Source organism: Microcaecilia unicolor, chromosome 2 (assembly GCF_901765095.1).
Source record: "Microcaecilia unicolor chromosome 2, aMicUni1.1, whole genome shotgun sequence".
In the NCBI taxonomy this organism is placed as follows: Eukaryota; Metazoa; Chordata; class Amphibia; order Gymnophiona; family Siphonopidae; genus Microcaecilia; species Microcaecilia unicolor.
Window position 1 is genome coordinate 221,884,866 of NC_044032.1, and position 26,355 is coordinate 221,911,220.

Below are 26,355 nucleotides of genomic sequence, written 5' to 3' on the forward strand. Positions count from 1 at the left end.
GGTTAAATTGAGTGGAGTTGTAAAGAAGTTTTATAGTGGTGGATTGCACAAGTTGTACATTGAGAGATGAAAGAGTTACAACAATCCAAATGAGATATGGGCGAAAATGAGGGTACTGATGAGGGAGGAAGGAAAAAAAAAAGTTTGACTGCTCTGATCCTATGTAATGCAAAAAAAAAGAAGACTGTTTTCTGAATGACAGTTCAGGGTCAAAGATCATACCCAGAATTTTTATGGAGTCTTGAAAGGCAATAGTTTGATTTCAAATGGAAGAAGAGGCAGGTGCAACACATCTGGGTTTGGGAAAGTGTATGGCCTTGCATTAAGAGATGTTTAAAAACAGGAGAGTTTCTTAAAGCCAGGTAGATACTAGCTGCAGGCAGGAGTTGTGATCTTCTGTAGTACACAACGTTGTGGAAAGTGTATAAATGATCTCAAAGTTGTCAGAATAGCAGAAGGGACTGCACTCCTGTGATTGTATAACCTTTAGAAAGGGGACTAACAACATGTTGTCTAGGGTGGGAGATAGGCTATATTCTTGTGGGACACTGCAGTTCACTGAGTCTGCAGTCTGGGAAACAGATGTGCCATGTGCTACTTGAAAGGTGCGATCACAAAGGAATGAGTGGAACCAATCGAGTCCAGAAAGTATCTGAATTTAAGTATTCAGGAGCAGAGAATGCTAAGAAGGCTGAATAGCTGTGACTGGGCAATCATAAGTATATAGTTAACTATTTTGGGTCCCCTTCTTGGGAATAAGGTGGCAGCAAAGGAAGAGGAGTGAGGTACAACGAACGAAGAATCCAAGAAATTAAAGCAATACACTTATTAAAGGGACTGGACAAGACCTCAGCAATGACACCTGCATCAGGAATCCATCAAACTTCAGGGCAGTTTTATCCTTAAAAGTATGAAACCATATAACACACTATAATTCTCAGTTGTTGTAATACAGTTAGCAACTGTGCATAAAGTAGTTGCAACTAGGTAGTTGCTTTAATATCCTCGATTCTTCATTTGTTGTAACTCACTCCTCTTCCTTTGCTGTTGTATCATTCTTGAGGTTTTGTCGCTCTGTTTTTATTCCTGGGGGATAAGGTGGTACATAAACCTAATCGAATACAATGATCACTACATTTGTTTGCATATTCTCTGAAACATAATCACTCTGGGGTCATAACATGCACAAGGGAAATCCCAGATGCTCTTACAGAAATGATAAAAGTTTATTGCGATCAGAAAATAACTCCCTAGGCCTTATCAAACTGAACTTCCTTTCTCTGCTTTGGTCATAGTCCTCATTTGCATGCAATGGAAAGGAACATGCTTTCATATACCTTGCTTGCCTATGGCTTTTTTGCCTTAACACTTACGTTCCCCTCTTGTGCATCTTTTGCATTTTTTATTCATGCTTCTAAGTGTAACTATTGCCTCCCTATGCTATAAGTGTCTTCCATTTTCTCTGGCTAACCAGAGCAGACTCTCAAAAGGGCAAATATCCTTCCATCCAAACATGTATGCATGCCCCAGAGTTTTCCCTGGAGGTGTAGTGTTGTCTTCTGTTGTCTTTTCAGCTTTGAAGCTACTCCTTTCTGGGTTCTCTGGGAGGCATCTTCTTTTTATTTGCTTTCAGATTCACCCAAATATGCACATGTTCCTCCTCTGTAAGTAGAAACAGGTGTTCCCTCCCTTAGAGGCAGTAGCTGGAAGGACCAAGCGGCACCAGGAGACCTCCAATTTCCAGATCCCTTCTCAACCCATGGAAAGGAGGACAGGTTACTTTGTAGTAAAAGCCTTTTTTGTTTTGTCATTAAGTTTGGGCCAAGTGTGTCCCGTGGAAGTTTAATGATGTGTGAGTATGAACAGCAGGCTTGGGGTTTTGGAGTATGAGTGAATGTGTGTAGAAAAGTCCAGCTGCTGTAGGTGTGTGAATGAATGTGAGGAGGATGCTGGTGGAGGAAGCATGTTCTGGGATGTTTTTCATTCCTCTTCCTGCTGTGATTTAACATCTACATGTCCCCTCTGAAGTTCTGATAAAAAGCATGGGATCTTGAATATCAGTGCTATTTGGAATATATTCAATTGAATGTTCCTGTGGAACGAGGGCTTGCTGAACTAAAGGTAAAGGTTAACACATATCTTGGGGAAATATTTCAGTGGTTGTTAAACTGGACTTAAGTTGAATGGAAATGAACAGAGATCTTAGCCAACTAGGATTAGATAAGGGTAACTGGGATGGGTTTAGAATTGCATCAGAAGGGATGGAGGGTGTTCCAGCTGAGCAGATAAAGGATCTGGGAGTTTTTATGGACGGGTCATTTAATTTAGAGTCACGGGAGTGTTCAATGGCATGGAAAGAATATTAGAATATCTATTTGTACACCGCCTTTATTCAAAGGCGGGGATACATAAAAAAGCTTACATAATAAAAATACAAGCAAAGACACAATAAGAAAGTCTATGCTAGTAGCAGAATCTCAGCTTAAAGTGAGTCCATGGACACAGAGCATAGCAAAATCAAGAGGATACAAAAAAAAATGCCATGCAAAACAAATACTCTCTGTTTTCTTAAAATGCAAACTGGATTCACTGCTGAGAACTTGGATATCACAAGTTAAGCTTGACAGTTAATATCTCAGTTAAAACACGTTATTGATGGGGACACTATGGGGTTTAGTAAAGAAAATCCAATTAGTGCAAAGGTGTCTACCTGACTGATCTTGGTAAGGCCGGGGGGGGGGGGGGAGAGCTGTACCTATGTTGAGGGTCTTGCACTAGCTACCTGTAGGCTCCAAGAATAAATATTAAATCAACAATTTAAAATTAGAATTTTGAGGGAGAGTAAGTCCTCTTACCTGTCTGCTACAGGCAGCTTGTATCATCCTAATAGGTGTTTGAGATCAGGTAATGAGATTAGGTTGCGATGTGCCAACTGACTGGGAGGTCAAACATGATTAGCAATAGGACATCTACAACAGTAGAACTAAAACGGTGGAATGAGGAGCTACTGGATATTAGATTGGAATTAGCTTTTAAATTATTTAAGCAGGGCATGGGGTGTGCTGTAAGCCACTTGATTATTCAACATGTTTTTATATTGTACACTGAATATATTATATTATTTATAAAAGCAATACAGAAGTTTTTTTAATAAATTAGTTGCCATGATGCAATATATTGATTGTGATTCTATCTCTCTTTAAAATTGGCAAGCAACATCATTAGAAAGGGACTTTCCTACCTCTTTCCTCAGACTCTCTTTCAAATCAGTTCCAATGGAACCAGTCAGAACAAAACAGACTGGGTCACCCTCCTCCAACCCCCATTTTTTTATGGAAGGAAAGAAAATTACATTTTTCCTTCTATTGGAAAGAATGGGAGTTGAAGATGTAAAAAGTAAGCCTATAGGAGTTACTCCAGCTGTGAGCCAGAGTAAAAATATTCAGGGACAAGGCCTCGGAGACATGAAGGAAACAGAGTGCCTTGGTCGAAGAACAGCAAGTCATGTATTTATATGGAAGCATTTTATTTCGGGGATAACTGAAGGGGAGTCTGATAATAAAGAGTGTAAGCAGGCTCAGCCCTCTGAACACAATAAATATCTTTACTCAGGCTACAAACATCTTTTGAAATGTTTCAAAACACATTGAATCACAAGCAGATATCTCTTTTCACCACAGAGGATATTCGGGAAAACCTGATATTTGGTAGACAACAGTGAAAGGATAGGATTTAGTAGGAGACTCAAACAAAAGAAGCCCAATGTGGTCACATTTTACTCATACATAGGTTGCATCAGGGACATATTAGAAGGAGACACACTCACTTGCTGCCTTTTAATTAGTCCATATGAATCAGCAGAATCTCCCACTAGGCTCAACACTGAGGATGGAAAGAGATTCTGCTTATTCATATGATGGACTAATCATACTCAATTGAAGTGTTGTCTTTTATTCCCATCATGTCTGGCCCTGAAGCAACCTACGTATGGGCGAAACAATAGCTAAGTCAGGCTTCTTTTGTTTAACTCTCCCAAGGTTTTCAATAATAGAATTCTTTTGAACTGTGATTTGTTTTTGTATTTATAGGCAATTTATGGTCTTCTCCTGTTTCCAGTAAGCCTCTTATCTGGACACTATTCCCTAGATTCTAGATAATGCAATTTGAGTTGCACACGGAAATCTGGGCATATTCTGGATTTGTGCGCAACTTAATTAACAAGCCAATCAGCACCAATAATTGAACTTAACAAGCAATTACTGACAAATTAGCATTAATTAGAATTTACACGCATAAATGTCTAAGCGTAGTCTACAAAGTGATAAATGTAAATTCTAAGACATGGATCTCAAAATGGAGTGAGGCTATGGGTGGGTCATGGGCATTCCTAGAATTTACAAATGGTGTTAAAGAATATGCCCATTCCTTGCATAATTTAGGCGTCAGCATTTACACCAGGTTTTCATTGGTGTAAATGGCTGCAAATAAATATAGTTGTAGAAAATGGGTGTTGAGCATATTCTATAAACTACGTATAGATTTAAGCATATTCTAATAACTGCACCTAAATTTAGATTTGGATGCCCAGACTCCCAGTCTCCTAAGGTCCTCTTGTAATTTTTCACAATCTTCTCGCAATTTAAGAACTTTGAATAACTTTGTATAGTCAACAAATGTAATTACCTCACTACTTACTCCCGTCTCTAGATCATTTATAAATATATTAAAAAGTGGTGGTCCCAGCACAGACCCCTGGGGAACCCTACTATCTACCCACCCACTATCTACCCATCTCCATTGAGAATACTGACCATTTATCCCTACTCACTGCTTTCTATCTATTAACCAGTTTTTAATCCACATTAGAACACTACTTCCTATCCCATGACTCTCCAATTTCCTTTGGAGTCTTTCATGAGGTACTTTGTCAAATCCAGATACAGAATATCAACCGACTCACCTTTATCCACATTTGTTCACCTCTTTAAAGAAATGTAATAGATTGGTGAGGCAAGATTTCCCTTGACTAAATACATGTTGGCTTTGTCTCATTAATCTATGCTTTTGAATATGCTCTGTAATTTTGTTCTTTACAATAGTTTCTACCATTTTGACCAGCACCGACGTCAGGCTCATCAGTCTATAATTTCCCGGATCACCTTTGGAACATTTTTTAAAAATTGGTGTTACATTGGCCACCCTCCAATCTTCTGGTACCATGCTTGATTTAAAGATAAATTACATACTACTAATAATAGTTCTGCAATTCTATCAGTACTCTAGGATGAATACCATCCAGTCCAGGCAATTTTCTACTCTTCAGTTTGTCAAATTACCCCATTACATCTTCGAGGTTTAAAGAGATTTCATTCAGTTTCTCTGACTCATCAGTATTGAATACTATTTCTGGCACCAGTATCTCTCCCAAATCTTCTTCGGTGAAGACTGAAGCAAAGAATTCATTTAATCTCTCCGCTATGGCTTTGTCTTCCCTGAGTGCCCCCTAGAAGTCCAACTGACCCTTTTGCTGGCTTCTTGCTTTTAATATCCTAACAAAGTTTTTAATATGTGTTTTTGCCTCCAACGCAGACCCAGATAGAGGAAAGTGTGGAATATTACAATGTTTGTTCAATTCTTCACAACCTTAGAACAGGAAGACTTTCTCAAAAGAGTAATTGTTTTGCACCTAATTTCAGTAAAGAGAGTTGGAGCACCCCATGTCTACCTTTGGGTTACCTTTTGGAGGGACCAGCCAGGGCCTCATAATCCCCCCTCCCCCTCCCGAGAAAACCTATTCCCTTGGATAAGAGAGTGTCTACCTGGAGCAAGACAGGAGAGAGGACTGGGAAGAAATGTGGTTTAGTAGGGGCTTTGTGGTACAAATTGGTGATGCACCACCCTGTGCCCAGGATAGTCCCCTTACGCACATTTATCCCAGTCCTTTCAAGTTAAGCACACACACATGCACCCCTTCCTCTCTACAGAAGGAAAACAAATGTTTACAGATACAAGATTTAACTTGAGGATGAAAAGAAAGCAGTAGGTACTCTAGGAAACAAAACAGTGGTAATTTTTGAATACTAGCAAATTTTGCATCATAAATATGGTAAGAAACAGCATGATGCTTGCCGCCACAGCTCTGCTGGGGGTAATGAGTGCTTACTTTGCTTCCAGAGCCAATGCAATGATTCCTGCAGCCATAGGTGCCGAGGCGGAGGTTCCTGTGTGGCTGTCGGTACAACGCTGCCTCAGATCTGTGGTGATCTGGAAAGAAACAGAACAAGAGCAGCTCACAGTACAGATGCAGGGGTCAGTACAGAACCAAAAGCCAGTTTTATGTGGATCAGTACCAAAAAGGTCATTTGCAATCCTAAAATCTTCCATCTTAACCTGCAGTCTGTATACAGTTTTGATTTATACTTGGGTAAAGTGGTAGGATTGCAGGGTTAATCCACTTTTAAAGGTAATAAATAGAAATAAAACAAGACCTAGAAAAGAAAACGATGATACTTAAATAAATAAAATGATAATACTTCCTATTTTCCTGGTACTTGGATCAATGAATAGTGGACAAAGTTTATAGAGAACTTTATTGCCTTATAATTTTGTTTTTTTCTTTATTCATATTTTCTGTATTTTCCTTACATTTATACCATGTAAATAAATGTAAAATGATATAAATAAAGAATTAAATAAATAAATAAAATGATACCTTCTTTATTGGACTAAATACATTATTTTTATGAGCTTTCGAAGGTTTAGATCAGAAATTCAGAAATGTCTGACTTTCTGATCCAAAAAAGGAAGGGTTACCTTTGAAAGCTCATCAAAAAGATGTATTAAGTTAGTCCAATAAAAAAAGGTATCGTCTTATTTTTTTGTCTTCTTTTATTTCTGTTTATTAGATTTACATTTGAAATGCGGAGGTTTTTAGGTAAGACAATCTATAATATTAAAAAATAAAAATAAACCTTACAGTTTGTACATGTTATCCATCACAAAGAAGCTGACATAAAATAATAACATTTTCTGTATTTTGCTGGGAATTTTTCATTGTTTCAATCTTGATTGAATTTTCTTTGTATGCTCTTTTCAGGGAATTTTAATTCTTGCATAGTCTGTGAGGATAAATTGTAAGGGAGTTGGGCTGTTGCAACTTATTTCTAGGAGCATATAGTTTACTCTTTGTTGTATCTGTTTGATACTATGAAGATTGCAGTTATTTTGCTGTTTTGTTGACTACCAAGTCAATTTTGAGTGTATGTTTATTTCTGTTTGCTTCAATAAGCATATAAAAGCAGTTAACACACAAATATATACAGGGAAAGGAACACCATTAAAATGACAGGAAAGCATAAAGACAAGAGAAAAAAACAGAATTTTCTTTATAAACAGAAAATTATTTTCTACCGTGGGATTTGGCACACGCCAAACTCGGAATTACCGCCAGGCACACGTGCTAGCCCATGCGTTAGCCCTCCCGCACCTTTGTAAAAAAGCCCCTATATTCCCTCTAACTTCTGAATAGGTAAGCTATGCTAAATAGCTTCTCTTTTCTTAAATATAAAATCATATTTTAACATTTATAAACTGCACCACATCCTGGAGGAATCTGAGTATTGTATATTTTACAGTAAAACTAAAAAGCAATCACAAATAATGCTACACACAGATTATAAAATTAGATTTTTAAAAATGTAGATTTTTCTAGCCTGCCTAAGCCTATTTCCACTTATTTCCACTCAGATGGTGAAATTACTAGGAACCATTTTGGTCTACGTCTACCATCATCTACTATGGGTCCTTCGAGCTCGAGCCTGTTCCAAGGCTTCCCTCTGACACATGTTGGCCCTAGTCTTGGAGCCAGCGTGAGCAATGGATATGAGTCACTGCTCGTTGCCAGCAAAGGACTAACAGACTTAAAAGGTACTGGGGGGTTAGGGGAGTGGATTTACGAGACCCTCCATCACCTGAGGGGGTGGAGGGCGAGATGCTGGTTGGTGGGTAGGGTTCTTGTGCCCACCCACTTTGGGCTTAGGCCCGCCTGCCCGTGCTGCATAGTTCTATTTCTGTGACCTGATAAGCATAGAAATTGCATTGCAATTTGTTTTCCTTCTTGATCTGTGTGTGTGGTGAGGCAGGGCCGTGCTAACACGGTAAGCAAGGTAAGCATGGCAGGGGGCGCTTCCCTCTGGGGGGCGCCACCACACCATGCTCACCTCGCTCGCCCTCCCGCAACATCCCTTTTCTTTTTTTTTCTTTTTAAATTTACCTCCGTGGCGGTTCTGGCAGCGCAGCGTCAGGGAAGGAGGCGGCGCTCCCGACGTCTAGCCTTCCCTTCGCTGTGTTCCGCCTTCTTCTGACGTCAAGGATGATGTCAGAAGAAGGCGGAACACAGCGAAGGGAAGGCTAGACGTCGGGAGCGCCGCCTCCTTCCCTGACGCTGCGCTGCCAGAACCGCCACGGAGGTAAATTTAAAAAAGAAAAAAAAAAGAAAAGGGATGTGGGGGGGGGGGGGGGGAAGAAGAGGGTGGGCAGTTGAACAATGGGAGCGGGAGGGCAGGGGAGAAACGAGAGCATGGATGCGAAGGGAGGGGCATGGATGCGAAGGGGGGGGGAGAAGAGGGCGGGCCAGGCTGGGACATGGGAGAGAGAGGAGCATGGATGCGAGGGGGGTCATGGAAGGGAGAGAGGTAAATTGCTGGATAGGGATTAATGGAGGGGGCAGGGGACAGAGGAGCATGGATGGGCATGGATTGGGAAGGCAGGGCTCAGGGAGAGAGGGGAATTGCTGGAAAGGGATGAATGGAGGGGGCAGGGGACAGAGGAGCATGGATGGGCATGGACTGGGAGAGCAGGGCTCAGGGAGAGAGGGAAATTGCTGGAAAGGGATGAATGGAGGGGGCAGGGGACAGAGGAGCATGGATGGGCATGGATTGGGAGGGCAGGGCTCAGGGAGAGAGGGGAATTGCTGGAAAGGGATGAATGGAGGGGGCAGGGGACAGAGGAGCATGGATGGGCATGGATTGGGAGGGCAGGGCTCAGGGAGAGAGGAGAAATTGCTGGACATAGAGGGGAGGGAAGAGATATGAAGGAGATGAAATGAGGGAAAAGGAAGAGAGGAGAAAAACTGCACATGGATGAAGAAAATAGGCAGAAGCTGAGGACCAGAAATGAAGAAGAAAGGAGGAAAGGAAAGAAATAAATGGAAAGGAAGCCCTGGAAACGGAGTTAAGAGGACAGATAGCAGCAGAATCAGATACTGGGCCAGCATGATCAGAAAAAGAAAGTCACCAGACAACAAAGGTAGAAAAAAAATCATTTTATTTTCATTTTAGTGTTTGGAATATGTCCACTTTGAGAATTTACATCTGCTATCTTATTTTGCAATGTATAGCAATTTGTTTCTAAGAATATTGCTGGCAATTCCTGTCAGTATGGCAAGTGGTGAGCGATCATTTTCACAGGGGGGGGGGGCCCCGCCGCCGCCAACTGATAGTCTGCAGGGGGGGCGCCAACTGATAGGCTGCAGGGGGGCGCCAGAGACCCTAGGCACGGCCCTGTGGTGAGGGGTGGAGGGGAACAGAATATTGTTAGGTCAGTTGTGGTGTTTTCCTGTGAAAACTTGTCCTTTATTAGAAAGTTCTAACTTTAGCCTCGACTGCAGCTAATAAACCCTGGTCAACAGTTATCAAGTGGCGATTGTGTGAGTGAAGCATCTCACATGGGGCATTCTGTTAAAAATATCTGTTAAACATGACTCCTTGGGGCCTCCTACGCTCTCTCCTCTTAAAACAGCGTCTTTGATCAGATCAGTGTGCCTGCCAGATCATTAGAAACAAATGAAATTCTAGTGCAAAGAAGTCAACACTACTTATGATAAAAGGATGGCATACGCTGAAAAAAAGAGATTCCTTGAGGAATGAAATTCTTCTGTGCCTCCCTATTAGTGAGCAAAAACATCAGTGAAGAAATATAACATGTAAACAGACACATCAAGGTCAACAGAAATGAAAATCTGACAATCATTAATAAGTTTTCTTGGGGAAGTATGTTTGTGAAAAATAAAACTAACAGGATGGATTCATCTTTTTGAGTCAGCACTTGAAGAATTGCTATACTGGTGCTATAAATGAATCTCTGCAATTGCTAGGTAGTATGTCGTTACCCCTAAAGTTTTACATTTTCATTAAAACATCAAAGTACAAAAGAGTTAAAAGACTAAAAGGGATGAGAGGTTAGTGCACTTGTATTAGCACGATGGAGAGGATGGGCCTACTGAAGGAAAATATTGGCGTCCAAGAAGAGAAGCACATACATCGTCTCACTCCCCTTTTTCTCCATTACAATTGGCTCCTAATGTCCTACTTAATCCAGTACAAAATTCTTCATTAGATGCTGCACTCTGGCATCCCTTCCTATCTCTCACCCTTGATCATCCCTTACATACCTACTAGAACTCTGTGCTCTCTTTAACAACTGCCATCGGTGTATTCTCTATCATACACGACTAGACAGAACCTGGTCCAGTGCTTTCTTCTGCACAGTACCTCTCTGTCCTGAAATTCCCTCCCATCTCAACTTAGACTGGAACTTTCATTCCATAAATCCAAAGTGGCTCAAGACTCATCTAATCTCCAGAGCATTTGAAGCTGATACCTCTGCAGGAAAAAAAACACAATTTGAAGTGCCTGTATACAAATGATAGAAGCCAAAATAAATAAATAAAAATAAGACTGGAGAGTTAGAGTACATAGAAGTAAATGATAAGGTAGATATAATAGGCATTTCAGAGACTTGGTGGAAAGAGGACAATCAATGGCACACTGTGTTAACAGAGTATAAATTATATCGCAATGATAGAGGGGATCAAATTGGAGGAGGTGTTGCACTATATGTTAAAGAGGGAATTGAGTCAAATAAAATAAACATTCCACATAAAACAGATAGCAGTGTGGAATCATTATGGATAGAAATTCAATGTGTGAAGGGAAGGCATATTCTTGTAGGGTAGTACTACCATACACCAGGACAGAACAGACAACAGATGAAGAAATGTTTATACAAATTAGGAAAGCTGGCAAATTGGGCAACAGTATAATAATGAGTGATTTTGATTACCCCAATATTGACTGGATAAATCTTATATCAGGGAGCACCAGGGAGATAAAATTTCTAGATGTAATAAACGACTGCTTCTTGGAGCAACTGGTTCAGGAACCAATAAGAGGGGGAGCCATTTTAGTTCTAGCCCTTGGCGGCATGCAGAGCACAGTACAAGAGGTAATGGTGTTGGGTCCCCTGGGAAAAAGTGATCATAACTTGATCTAGTTTGAGGTACTATCTGGAATGAAGCCACAAAGAAAACCTACTGTAGCTGCATTTAATTTTCAAAAGAGCGACTATGATAAAATGAGGAAAATGGTTAAAAAGAAGCTAAAAGGATCAGCTGCAAAGGTTAGGACACTAAATCAGGCATGGAGGTTGTTCAAAAATGCCATCTTGGAAGTGCAAACTAGATGCATTCTATGTATTTAGAAAGGTGGAAAAAAAGAGAAAACGACAGCCAGCATGGTTAAAAGGTGACATGAAAGAGGCTATTTCAGCCAAAAGAATGTCCTTCAAAGAATGGAAAAAGGACCCAAATGAGGAAAATAAGAAGCAAAATAACCACTAGCAAGTCAGATGCAAAGCATTGATGAAGAAGGCTAAAAGAGAATATGAAGAGAAACGTGCCGCAGAGGCTAAAACTCACAGTAACATCTCTTTCAGGTACACCAGAAGATGAAAGGCTGTGAGGGAATCCATGGGACTGTTAGACCACAAAGGAGCAAAAGGGGCACTCAGGGAGGACAAAGCCATAGCGGAGAAACTGAATCAATTCTTTAAAGAAGATGTAAGATCTACCTGTACCAGAAACGGTTTTCAATGGTGATGATGTGGAGGAACTGAAAGAAATCTTGGTGAACCTGGAAGATATACTGAGCCAAATCGACAAATTAAAGAGTAGTAAATCACCTGGACCGGATGGCATACTCCAAGGGTACTGAAAGAACTCAAGCATGAAATTGCTGATCTGCTATTAGTAATATGTAACCTGTCATTAAATTGTCCACAGTACCTGAAGATTGGAGGGTGGCCAATGTAATGCCGATTTTTTAAAAGAGTTGCAGGGGTGGTCCGGGAAATTACAGACCACTCAGCTTGACATCAGTGTCGGGTAAAATAGTGGAAACTATTATAAAGAATAAAATTATGGAACACATAAATAAACATGGTTTAATGGGACAAAGTCAGCATGGGTTCAGCCAAGGGAAGTCTCGCCTCACCAATTTGCTTCATTTCTTTTAAGGCATGAATATACATGTGGATAAAGGTGAGCCAGTTGATGGGGTGCATCTAGATTTTCAGAAAGCTTTTGACAAAGTTTCTCATGAGAGACTCCTGAGAAACCAAAAAGTCACGGGTTAGGAGGCAACATTCTAGTGTTGATTGTTATTGGACAGAAAACAGAGGATAGGGTTAAATGATCATTTCTTTCAATGGAGGAGGGTGAATAGTAGAGTGCCACAGGGATCAGTACTGGGACCACTATTTGGGTTTCTGCCAGCTACTTGTGACCTGGCTTGGCCTATGTTGGAAACAGTATACTGGGCTAGATCGACCACTTGTTTGACCCAGTTCGGCTATTCTTATGTTCTTAATATGGATACATTCCAGCTGAACTGGGACTGGTAGAAATTGAGTTTGAATCTCAAAAGAACAAAAGAAAATTTCTGGGCCCCAAGGAAAAGAGCAAACAATAGAGACAACCTCCACACCCATGATGCAGACGACAGCAGATGCTGAATTGGACAATGCAGCACTTTGTCTCCAAAAAGCCTTTATTACTGTTAGTCAAATAGTAAAAACAGTCCAAAGACATCTTCAACAACAGAATCTGAGCGATCTTGCTTAACAGATTTAGCCATCCTTCAATTTTCATTCTCAAATACAATATGTGGTGAGGTCAGCTTATGAGAAGCTTTGGTGGATATGAGGTTTGAAACATTTGAATTTCAAGGCTGTGACAACCATTTTGGTATTAATTGTGCTCTCTTCATTTGATTATTGTAAGGCTTTGATGTTGGGCTTACCAAAGATGTGGACCTGAAAAGGTTCAATTACTGAACAATGCAGCGGCACAATTTATTTTAGGCAAGACAAGGTATGACAGAATTTTTACTATTTTGAAGGAGCTTCATGGCTGCCAATACATTCTTGGGTTAAATCTAAAATCTTGCTGCTAGCTTTATAAGCATTGAAAAATAGTGGTAGAGAGTATTTGAAGCAGCAAAGAAGAAAGTGTGGTCTAAGGTAACAAAACCAATGAGTCCAAAGGTTGTTGTAAAATCTTTTATTTATTCCAAGCAGAAGATGAAAATCCACTAACAAAGTCAGAGCTCGCAGCTGGAGATGCATGAATCAACAAAGCCGTGTTTCGACATGAATGCCTGCATCAGGAGTCCAATGCATTGCAACAATGTAAGAATATACTGTATTAGTCAAAAGTACACAGGATTATGATCTTGCATGCAAACATGAGGCACAAATACAAAATGTGATATTAGATAGATAGATAGATAGATAGATAGATAGATAGATAGATAGATAGATAGATAGATAGATAGATAGATAGATAGATATGAAACCCACCCTGTGGGTGGGTTTGATGAGAAGTAAGAAGAGAAAAAAAATTTGTGTTACATGTCTATTCTTTCTAAGTTGAACTGTCAGTTTGCTTGCTTTAGTAGAGCTGCCCTGGATTATGATGAACTTTGCTACATTTTATAGGAGAAGGGATGGATCCCACAGCTCTGCCTACATGCAAATGGGGCCAAACAGATAGGTGGATGAGGGCATTTCTACACACTTTGAGGGGATTAATTCACTGAAGGAAATAAAGCTCATGGGACAAACTATGCCTACACACATAGCGATTCAGAGAGCTGAATCACGAGGGAACTGAAAACCAGCTTCCCATGAGTTTAGGTGAGAGGCAAATTGGTGGCATGTTGGGAATTCACTGAGAGAGTTGATTAGCTTTTGGAATGTACTTGTCTCATGCTGAACTATATCTGATGGTTCTGGCTGGAATGGGAGATAGTCCTCTAGTGGGGAGTCTTACAAACACTGATTGAACTAAAGTTGTATTAAAGGGTCTATCACAAGGCATACTAGGATGTCAAAAATATGTGCGTAAAATGGACCTATATATTGTACCTTATCCTCAATGGAAATGCATGTATTTTTTGCCAGCAACATATTTATCATGTAAATAAATTATAATTTTTGTTTTAATGTGTATATTGGCAGTAGGGCTCATTTTCAAAAGGAAAAAAGAATCAAAAACGGCACAAAGTGACAGTCGGACATTTCTAACTTTGGTACGGCACTGAAATGCCATTAGATCCATTGTCAGCATGCCCCACTTCTGTGTTACAATCTGGAAGGCCTCTGGAAACCATTCTCATTCCCCAAATCCAAGGAGTTCTTCCTGAGGTAATCTGCCTGAACGTTCAGATTTCCCACAGTGTGTACTGCTGAAATCTGTTTTTTAGCCCAGCAGATAAGGAACTGAGATTCTATAGCTAGGGGCACACTTTGAGTGTCCCCTTGTCTATTGATAAAAGCCACTGCAGTGACATTGTCCAACAGGCTACAACTTGGTCTACCCTCCAGTAGTGGTTGAAAGGCCACAAGAGCCTTAATAACTGTTCGGAGTTCCGGTTGATTGATTGACTTTGTTGTGTTCCAGAGACCCTAAAGCACTGTGATGGACACAATGTGCTCCCCCCACAACCGGTAAGGCTGGCATCTGTGACCACCACCACCCAAGACGGCAAGGCTAGAGACGTACCCCTGAGGAGATTGCTGGACTGCAGCCACCACAACAGGCTGGACTTCGCTTGAGGAATCCAAGGTAGACAGAAATCCTGAGATATAGGTGACCAACGACTAAAGAGAGCCTGCTGAAGAGGGTACATGTGGGCTCTGCCCCATGGAAGCGCATCCAGAGTCACTGCCATGGACCCCAACACTTGAATGTAGTCCCAAGTCTGAGGACATGGTGAAGCCATTAGAAGACAAATCCGAGACTGAAACGACCCATCTCTGCTCTGGTAAAAAACAGCTTGCCTTGCACAGCGTCAAAATGAAGTCACAGATATTCTAGTATTTGCATGGAAGTTACAACCATGCGTTACATATAACTTTAATTCAATCAGTGTTTGTAAGACTCTCTGTGTTTATTTTTCAGGAACAGCAGATCTATTGGGCAATTATTACTATATGTCATCTTCCACCAATTTATAAGTTGATACCCACAACTGCATTACGGTAGACGCATATGTACTCCTATAATATTCATTTCCTATGCTATTCATTGCTTAAGATATTCCCATTTACTCTACTACAAAACTCTCAAGTATTCCAGCTTCTTGGAATAAGGGATTCACCTTCTTCTCCAAATCATAACTGTATGATTTGTCTCCACTACAAGAAAGAACTAGAGCTTCCGCTCCTCATATTAAAAAAAAACATACACACACAAGGAACAGATGAGACAAAATTTATGCCTTACAGTAAAGCTTGCAGATCTCAACCAAACATTCAGTATAACCATTCCCTCTATTTTCCTTCTTCAGTTCAGTATCTGAAGTTCCAAGATATCCTTTTATTCATACAAGCATGACACCAGTGTTTCATCACATCTTTGTCTTCAGGAGACCGCCACCCCTCTGCCAAACTCATCACTCGCTTTCAGTCAAGTCTCTCTCTTTGGTTCATGATTAGGATCTAGGGTAGCTTCAACATACCTTTAACCTGGCACCTCCCTACCTTCATAAACATAGGCGTCTGTTCATCCAGACACGGGATTTCACTACATCACCATCTCGTAAAATATTGAGCCACAGCACAGTAATGGTACATAGGCATGCTCAGTAGGGTTTCAAATTTTCCCTAATATCAATGTTTCCGCATCCTCCTACACTATATTGTTTTTGAAAGAGGTACTCGCATAGCTCCAACCACAAGTTGGCTTCATCTTCTCCTCTTGCCAACATCAGCAGCTTCTCATGTTTATGCCTCAGCTTGTCCAGAAGAAATCCAGTTGGACAATAATCATGAATAAGAAAAGTGGTCTAAGCATTATATTAATATAAAGATGTAGAGCACACCTAACACTAGATTTCATATATACAATTAGGCTAAGAATAAGTGGATTTCACTCTCAGCTCCAAATTCTAGTCTCCTCAGAAGGCACCTATTATAGACTGAATAGCACTGGAAAAGCCTACCTTCCTAAAGCACAGCTGTAAAACAGCTGGGTAATCTCTACTTATACTTTACTAAAATCTATTACTTGAACTGCACCCTAGCTTAAGTTCTGAGCTCTGGGGCAGCAGTTCTATCCCAGTGCTGTCACATGACATTACCTATTTATGTGCTTTATCAATCCTGTGGTCTGCAAAAATCATCTGCTACAGGTAAGCAACATTGCCGCCCAATACTCTCCTCCTTCCTCAAAATATTTCAATTAAGAATTCCTCAGTGAAAAAATATATTGCATCAAGCTAAATGGCAACTAATCACAAAATGTGCCTCAATGTTAGTATTACTAGATTTCTCAGCAGCTTTTGACACTGTGGCAGAAACAGGTATCAATGGAACAGTACTTGCTTGGTTCAGATCCTATCAGACAGCTTGGTTCAGATCCTATCAGTTCATACTGTTCGGCAGCACCTCATCGCCACCATGGGCACTAACTTGTGGGGTACCACAAGGATCGATACTGTCACCTATTCTGTTCAATATCTACCTCAAGCAATTAGCCGAGCTGATTCGGTCAATGGACACTCAGCTCTACATCTACGCAGATGATATGCAGCTACTCATACCCACTGAACCTTACCTACAGCCCTGAATAAATTGACTATCTGTTTCGGGGAAATACAAACTCCTCCTCAAATCACAGGTCAGGAACCTTGGAATACAGCTTGATTCAACACTTACTCTGATATCCCAAATCCAAGCAACCTTCAAGAGTTGCTTCTATCATTTGTGACAACTACACTTTCTCTGTCCTTACATTGAGAAGGCATGCCTTGTCACAATTGTGCATGCTATAATAACATCAAGACTGGATTAGTGTAATGCACTCTACACTGGTCTGACTACAAATGGTCTGCCCCAGCTCCAGTTGGTTCAGAATGCTGCAGCAAGATTAATAGAAGTTTGTGAGCGATGTGACCACATCCTGACCCTTACCATTAATTTAATTTTGTTACATTTGTACCCCGTGCTTTCCCACTCATGACAGGCTCAATGCGGCAGGCAATGGAGGGTTAAGTGACTTGCCCAGAGTCACAAGGAGCTGCCTGTGCCGGGAATCGAACTCAGTTCCTCAGTTCCCCAGGACCAAAGTCCACCACCCTAACCACTAGGCCACTCCTCCACTATATACTCATTTCCCCAACATATATCAGTTTACATGGACACATAATTATGTACACTACATTTTTGGAATTGCAGTCACTATTAAAATTAAGTTTATAATGTTTGCTGGTAGTAGGGTGGATGAAAGAGTCAAGATGGAGTGAAAGGACACAGACTGAGCAGGAGTTACAGAGTCTGTAGCCAATATTATTGTTGATCATATTTTCTTGTCATGTAGGAAGAGTGGAGGGTACCAAATAATTCCTAAGGTTAGGATTTGGGGAGAGGGCGGAAATGGGGGTAACATCTCTGAAGCATGGATGGGTTTGTACAATATGCCAGTGCCTGAGAATGGTTCTTTTTTTAGATATGACTCACTGATGAAAAACGAAATGTGCAGACAATTTCAGGGTTTTTCTTGATTTTTTTTGTCTTTACATCAGTTTTATATGTTGCTCTACATCACTGCTCCTCCCCTTTTTATTTGGCACGGTGTTTGCATGGTCTGTTTGGCTGTTTCCCTGAGACTGTTCACTTTGTGGATGCAGGTATGTTTTCTTCTCTCTCTTGATACACCTCTCTTCACTGTTCCCACCCCCTGCAACATTGTGTGTTTTTCCCGCTGTTGTATCAGAGTCACTTTTTGCTTCATGCTGGCTCTTCCTTCTGGTGTCGGCACGCTTCATCCCTTGGGTCACCTAATGGGCTTCCCATTTTCACCGTCTTCTTCTTCTCATCAGCATACACTCCATTTTATTTATCTCTTTCTAGCGTTTCTTTGCCTGGGCTCTTTTAGCAGTTTTATGCTATTGGCGTCGTTGCTGTAGTTTCATGCTACCCGATATGTATTCTTTCAGCTCCATTGTTAACTTTTTGCTCTTCTGGTTTACTTGTGCACTTATATGTTGCTGCCTGCATTTTGAACTGTTTACATACTTTCCATGATGTAACTTTTTATTTTTATTTTGGTGCTGCACCTAGTTTATATTATTATGATCTTATCATGCAACAGAGTTTGTCACGTGGATATTGGTCGTTCTCTAACTTCTTTGCTGGATTCATTGCTTATGGTTATGTTGTTACACCAGCTTTATTTTATCTTATTATGTTATATCTGTATAATACACCTCTAAGAGGTCACTCATTTCTGTTGGTGCCTGTATGCATATTCTTGATGATATCTGTATTGAAATTCTTTTTAGCATATACTCATCTTTTATCATATACACATATATTTATCTTTGTTTTTATAGTTGTGTGTGTCATCACCCATATACTATATTTTATATGGTTTTTACGATTTATGATTTTATGTTTGATTTTATATTTTAACTTTGTATATTAAATGTTGTGCTTTTAGACCCCTCCTCCTCAAATCAGGCTTGTTGCCGAAACACGGACCGTGCCAGGCCCCAATAAAACTTGTTTTGAAGCTCTTACTCCATTGTTTGGGCTGGTCATTTGGACTTGGCCTTTTTTCTTCCGCCCCTGGTTTGCTGCGGTTGTGCTTCTGTGGAAGGCGCGGAACCCCCCCCCCCTTTTTTTTTTGTACAAATTTATCTCATGCATATTCATTCAGGGTATCTTAAAATTCTGTCTGGCTAGGTATATCCTGAGGACTGGATTGAGAACCCCTGCTTTCGTATGTAGGAGAACTCTCCATGGAATATTCAGTCCAATACCTATGTAGTTTCATCCAGTTTCACAAAAAGATAGAGGGCTATCCTGCCTGGTGTCCAAGATGAAGCAGCACACAAAAAAACATTTTAGTGCATTCCTTCAATGAGCATGGCCAATGGCCGGCTCTTCACCAGCAAATACTGAAGGCATCACCTATGATGATCACAAGTGCTTAGGTTTAAGCTGACAGTGACAGGTACTGGGAGAAACAGCTAAAAACAGCTCTCTCAGATTTGCCTTCCCTGCTGTGTGACCTGTACTGATAAACTGGGAAAATTCACCTCTATCCCATATAGAACCATTGCAGTCCCATTGTTGTGGAGGAGTAGCCTAGTGGTTAGTGCAGTGGACTTTGATCCTGGGGAACTGAGTTCAATTTCTACTGCAGCTCCTTGTGACTGGGCAAGTCACTTAACCCTCCATTGCCCCTGGTACAAAATAAGTACCTGAATATATATAAACCGCTCTGAATGTAGTTGCAAAAACCTCAGAAAGACAGTATATCAAGTCCCATTTCCATTTCCCCTTCCCTTCGTTTTGTGACTCTTTGCGCTTCCTAAAGTACATTACTGTTACAAAACTACCCAATTTGCTGCTAACCTTCTTTTGCATGTTTCTTTACTGGAAAAGTATTCCCTTACTGCTCTCATTTCCAGAATATTCATGCACAAATTTCTCTCCTCCCAAAAACAAAGTCATAGCATAGTGGCTCCCCTCCAAGCACATTAATCTCTGTCCAAATGAATGCCTCATTTTTCATTTTCTCTCAGTAGCTCCCTTTCTCGGAATTCTTCCATGAAGTCCACCATCAGAGACTGGACAGCTGCTTGCAACAGCTAAAATCTTGTCATATCCTCTCTCAGCAGTTTCCATTACTGTCACCGATCTGAGGAAGAAGAGCAACCTTCGAAAGCTAATCAAGAAATGTATTAAGTTATGTCCAATAAAAAAGTTATCATCTTATTTTCTTTTCCATTTTTATTTTGTTTGATTTCTATTGATAACATTACTGTCACAGATGCTATAATGCTCTCATAAGGACGCAAGCCCACAGTACCATCCCTACTGTTGACATCATGAAACTTAATAGGCACAGGCGCTGTTTTACTGTCACTTTGAAGCTAACAACTTCAAATCCAAGTTAAGCTTACCAACCATTTGCACCTGATCAAGTGCCAGATCAATTAGCACAACTAGCTGGATATCATCTGAATACAGACAGCATTCCACTACAAAGCCCAGGTATAGTGGAACTACCAGAACCTAGATGTCGAATAACAAAGGCAATAAAGCATATCTCTAATAAAGCTCATACCATAAGATTTTTAAAGCAGAACACTGTACCCTCTACAGAACTTTCTGAGAAAGGTCTATCAGGAATGACCACAACAACTTAACACAGGTGCTCTAATACCTATGTTCTGCAACTGATGTAATGGAATATGATACACTATGAGGGGCATTTTCAATATGACGACTAAGTCCGACTTTGGACATTTTGCACAAAATGTCCAAAATCCGAATAGGAAAGGAGGTCGTTTTCGAAAAAGAACAACATCTATCTTTTCTTTTTTTCTTAAATACTATTTCAAACCAGATTTTGTGCTTTCGAACAAGGTTTTGTGCTTTGGATGATTTTTTTTCTGGTCCATTTTCGAAAACCCCCCCAAAACAAATAAGTGCAAAACAGAGAGATTCATTCCATTGGGATGTAGGAGGAGCCAACATTTATACTAGACTGGTCCCCCAGACATCACAGGAGAGCAATGGGGCACCCTAGAGGGCACTTCTGTGCACTTCATAAAAATGCTCCCAGGTACACATCTCACCTTTGCTCCTTTACCTTGTCCCAAGCCCTCCAAAACCCACCCAAAACACACACCACTACAATAGCCCTAATGGGTGAAGGGGGCACCTAAATGTAGGTACAGTAGGGTTTTGGTGAGTTTGGGAGGGGTCACATTTTCCACTACAAGTGTGACAGGTAGAGGGCGACAGGGACCTGGGTCCCCCATTGTGCACTGCACCGACCACTGCACTACTCGAGGGATCTGCATGCTGCTCTAATAGACCTGACTAACATCTGATGCTGTGATAGAGGCAGGTAAATCATAATTTTATTCACATTTTTTGAGGGTGGGAGGGGGTCAGTGACCACTGGGCGTGGTATTGGGGGGAGGGTCATCCCTGATTCCCTCCAGTGGTCATTTAGGGCACCTTTTTTGTGTATTATTCGTTCTGAAAACAGGTCTAAAACAAAACGTGTTGGTTTTAGTCCTGGACATTTTTGTTTTGTTCCATTATGGCTGTAAAACATCCAAGTGTTAGGCATGCCCTAATCCCTCCTTTGAAATGCCCCTTGTGATCTGGACGCACTGCAATTGAATTGCATAGATAAACGTCTGCAAAATAGGTTTTGAAGAAAAACATCCAAATGGTGCTTTATGACACTTTTTGGACATTTTTCTCTTTCAAAACTAAGCCTCTAAGTCATATGCAGAGGACATATCTATTGTGATTAGCAAAATATCCACACTTGCATCTGCTAATATTCAAACTGTGTCAATCACAGGTAAGGTTGTTTCTGTACTGATATGGATGAAACCCTGATTGACAATGAGAAAGAACTAACTTCTTACCAACCTCTTCTATCCCATTTTCTCCTTGTTCATTTGTCCTATCACATGCCTCCTTTGTTGACTCTGATACTACAGATTGTATTCTCTTGTTACTATGTAAGCCGCATTGAGCAGGAAAGCACGGGGTACAAATGTAATAAATAAATAAATAATCTTATAGCTGTTTCAATAAGACCCACTCCACCAACTTACTCAAAAATGATATAACCATTCACATCAATTATCTTTTAAGCCTTCTTTCAAAAGCGGATACATATCAGTCTTCTTTAAGGGCTTCCAGAATAGAGAATGACACAGAGACGGGGATCCGCAGTAACTGCGGACAGGGACGGGGACAGAGATTGCAGGGATGAGGCGGGAACAGATCCCACGAGGACGGGTTGGGGACGGGGACAGAGCCCACGGGGATGGGATGGGGACAAACTTTGTCCCTGAGTCGTTTTCTACTGTGAAGCCTGTTAATGAACTGGACTGTTATTTATGTTTGAGTGATGCAGACAAAGATATTTTGATTTTTTGGAAAAACAAGAAAACATGCTGGCCACAACCAGCAAAATTTGCATGGGGGATCTGAACATTCTGCTAGCAGCACATCTTCTAAGAAGACATTTTCTATTGCAGGAAGGACTGTGGAAGACAGGAAAGCTAGACCGAATCCTGAGATTGTTGATGACTTCTTATTCATCCACAGATTAAAAAATCATAACAGTGCTTCATAGGGCATATTTTTCCCCTCTAGGGCATACAGAATGGGTTGTATTTTGTACCCCTGGATATTTTAACAGGGTGGATCAGGATTCTTTGGGGTAGTAGAAGTCGGCTATTATTGGGGTTGGAAGGGTAGAGGGTGGTGGTGAGGAGGGTTATTATAGCTGCTCACTGTTATTATTGTTTTTATTTGTAATTTATACACAATAGTAGCACAGCATATTGTTCCTTTTTATCGATACTGTCACCTATTCTGTTCAATATCTACCTCAAACCACTAGCTGAGCTGATTCGGTCAATGGACACTCAGTTCTACATCTATGCGGATGATGTGCAACTACTCATACCCATTGAACCTGACTCACCTACAGCCTTGAATAAACAGATTACCTGTGTAACATCAATTCAAGAATGGGCTAAACACAACAAACTTTGCCTGAACCCAAGTAAAACCGAGCTTCTCTGGGTCCCTAACACAAGTGGATACATACCTGACATCAAAATCCCTTTTGGGAAGTATGAACTTCCCCTCAAATTACAAGTCAGAAACCTTGGAATACAGTTAGATTCAACACTTACTCTGATTTCCAAATCCAAGCAACCTTCAAGAGCTGCTTCTACCATTTGCGACAGCTACACTGCCTCTCTCCTTATATCGAGAAGGTAAATCTTATTCCATTTGTACATGCCATGATAACATCAAGACTGGATTACTGCAATGCACTATACAATGGTCTGACTACAAAGGGCCTGCACCAGCTCCAGTTGATTCAGAATGCAGTAGCAAGACTCATAGAAGGTTGCAAGCAACGTGACCATATCACACCATTTTTGCAAAAACTTCATTGGCTACCAGTACAATAAAGGGCTAAATTTGAACCTCTATGTCTGATCTTCAAGGCCCTGAAAGAAAATGGCCCTGAGTACCTGAAAAATAGGATGATCCTCTACACACCACCAAGGACACTAAGGTCCTCCCAAGGACTTTCACTAACCACACTCTCCAAAAGACATTACATGATTTGATACCCGTAAGTGAGCCTTCTCTGGAGTAGCCCCCACACTCTGGAATGCACTGCCTGAAAGACTGCGCTTAACACAAGACTATCTCTACTTCAGGAAGCAGGTGAAAGCTTGGCTCTTCAACCAGGCCTTTACTGGAAGAAGTAACTAACTCATTAGTCTCTCACTCACACACACAAGGAGTACTCAGGCTGCATATACTGCAGCAGGACATGTTTATCCACTCCTACTCTAGCTGAGATAACATTTAATGGCTCATCTCTCTGACCTCATGTGCAACTTTCCTTAAATCAATCACCTTACTTTCTAACTCTTCCTACCCTTCTATATGTTACATCTTTGCTTTACCCTTCGTAATCACCTATAGTATTCTATTATGTATTGTATTGACACTGTAAATAGTATACCATGCCATACTTTGTATTGTTTTTGAATATTTTTACTGCTGTAATTGTCTGTTGCTCATGCTTGATCTATTCTTACTGTACACCGCCTTAAGTGAATTCCTTCAAAAAGGCGGTAAATAAATCCTAATAAATAAATAAATAAGGATGGAGCAGGGACAGAGACAGGGCCTATGGGGACAGGGCGGGGATGGAGACAGAACCTGCAGGGATGGAGACAGAATCCATGGGTCGGGGCAGGGATGGGGACAAACTTTGTACCCGTGTCATTCTCTATTCAGGAACACTCCTTCCTTCTAACAAACCTAGCAGTCTAGCCAGTCAGTAGGTGGTGCTACACCCGACACAGTACATACTAGCAGAACATACTAACAGTAAGTGTTGGTAGATAAAGACCTGAAACATAACAAAATATTTCATTCTGATTGTTTAACTTTGTCCATCTAACCTTTAAACTAGTCCTTTATACTACTAATCAGGATTTGGGGATGTGGCTACTAACATGTGCTACACTGGACATGTTATGTTACCACTAACTTGTGCTATTTTTAGCACAGGTCCCATTTTATGGAATGAAACCTAGTTATTAATAACTGGGGTTAATAGTAAAATAATACATCTTGATTGGAGCCCACATTAGTAGATATGCCCTAAAAAGGTAAAGAATCCTTGACACATTCTACAGATATCAATCCACCTAGATCTGCTGAAAATGGACAAATTCCCTGCTGATACCTGTTGGGAATCCAGTGATTTCCTTGTTCACAGAGCGAAGGGATTGGCACTCATGAAACCCAGGTTCAAATTCTACTTCAGCTGTTTGTGTTTTTTTTTTTCTTTTTCATAGATGGGGAAGCGTTAGAACTAGAGGTCATGAGATTGCAGGGTGGGAGACTTAGGAACAATGTTAGGAAAGAGTGGTGGATGCCTGGAATGCCCTCCTGCAGGAGGTTGCGAAGACAAAAAATGGTGGTAAAATTCAAGAATGCATAGTATAAACACAGAGGATCACTATATAGAAAAAAACCCATGAAATCCAATGAAAGCAAAACTTAAATGACCTCATAACTAGAGTGAGCTTTGACAGCAGCTTCAGAGGTTAGGGAGTAAGAGCAATGCCGGGTTGACTCCCATAGTCTGGGTCCCATAAATGGCAAAAACAGGTCAGGATCAAGGCTGGAGTGGGCTTCGACAGCAATTCCAGTAGTTGGTTAGTAGAACTGGTGCCAGGCAGACATCTATATTCTGTGTCCCAAAATTAGCAGAGACAGACAGAGATTAAGTAGCAGTCCTATCTTTGGTCACTGTAAACTTAACTGCCCAGCGCTGAATATTCACTTAGCCGGTTAAGTTTGAGCCGACCAAAAAACCCCAGATATTCAATGCTGGTCATCGGAAATGGCCAGGCACTGAGTATCCAGGTCCGGCGCCGAACGTGTCACTTAGGCGAGCTGCCTCCCGCAGTCTGAATATTGGGCCCCATGTATCTGCAAATGAGACAAAATCACTACATTTAACCAGGATGAGACGACTACAAGTATGGAGGGGAAACAAATGAAATAGAAGAGGACATATTTTTAAGTCCCAGGGTCGAAGAAAACACAAACACATCTCTCCAAATCACAGATTGTGGACCTTCAAGTGGGGATGAAGTTCATTGTTCTCTGGAGCTTAAAGAAGCTCCAGAGAACAATGAAGCAGCCAACCACTCACCACACAGTTTCATGTTTTAGTAAGAAAGAAACATGTTGATCCATTGTTAACATTAACATAAGGATGGGGAAGTCCTTTGCCTTTCTTCTTCCACTTCTCCATAGTAGTCATTCCAAAAAATGGCTCATCAAACGTCTTCAGCCACTCTTCCCTTTTAGGATCCTTTTCAACTGCAAAGGGGGCTCCTAAGGGCAGAAGCATAGCCAGGTTGACGGCGTGGGGGGAGCGAGAGCAGACTTCTGCCAGTGCCAGAGCACATTTTCAATGAAACACATTGAAAAAGAATAGGCGCCAGCAGAACTCCGTTTTGGGGGAGCGGCCGCTCCCCGGCACCCCCCCTAGCTACGCCACTGCCTAAGGGGTGCTGCAGGGAGGCCTGGTTTAAATATCCCATCATTTCTGTGCTGCCGTCATCAGCAGAACTGCACTCTACCGGGAATGCTTCTAACAACCAGCGCTCCTCAAAAGGCCACCAAACTCCTCCTCTCTCCTGATAATACCGTAGGGAGGCATAATTAAATATCCTAATCTAATACCACGCTGATGATTTCAGTGTGACTGTGATTTGCAGGAAATCCTTCCAACAACCAGGGTTCCTAACAAAGTCATTCCAGTCCCGCCCACAAATATCAAAACTCCTCTTTTGCATATACTATAGGAAGCTTGGTTTAAATATCCCACCCAGTCTCGTGCTGTACTGAGAATACTTC

The 26,355-nt window shown here is 41.0% G+C and overlaps 1 protein-coding gene across 2 annotated transcripts in view; it reads right to left on the reverse strand.

The window, feature by feature from the left end:
- The window catches only part of PCSK5 (proprotein convertase subtilisin/kexin type 5), a 739,798-nt gene that overhangs the window by 324,055 nt on the left and 389,388 nt on the right, over window positions 1–26,355 (reverse strand). For both annotated transcript variants that reach the window (XM_030193725.1, XM_030193726.1), the window contains exon 9: window positions 6,164–6,264. In XM_030193725.1, the coding sequence (XP_030049585.1) occupies window positions 6,164–6,264 (101 nt within the window). The remainder of the gene's footprint in view (window positions 1–6,163; window positions 6,265–26,355) is intronic.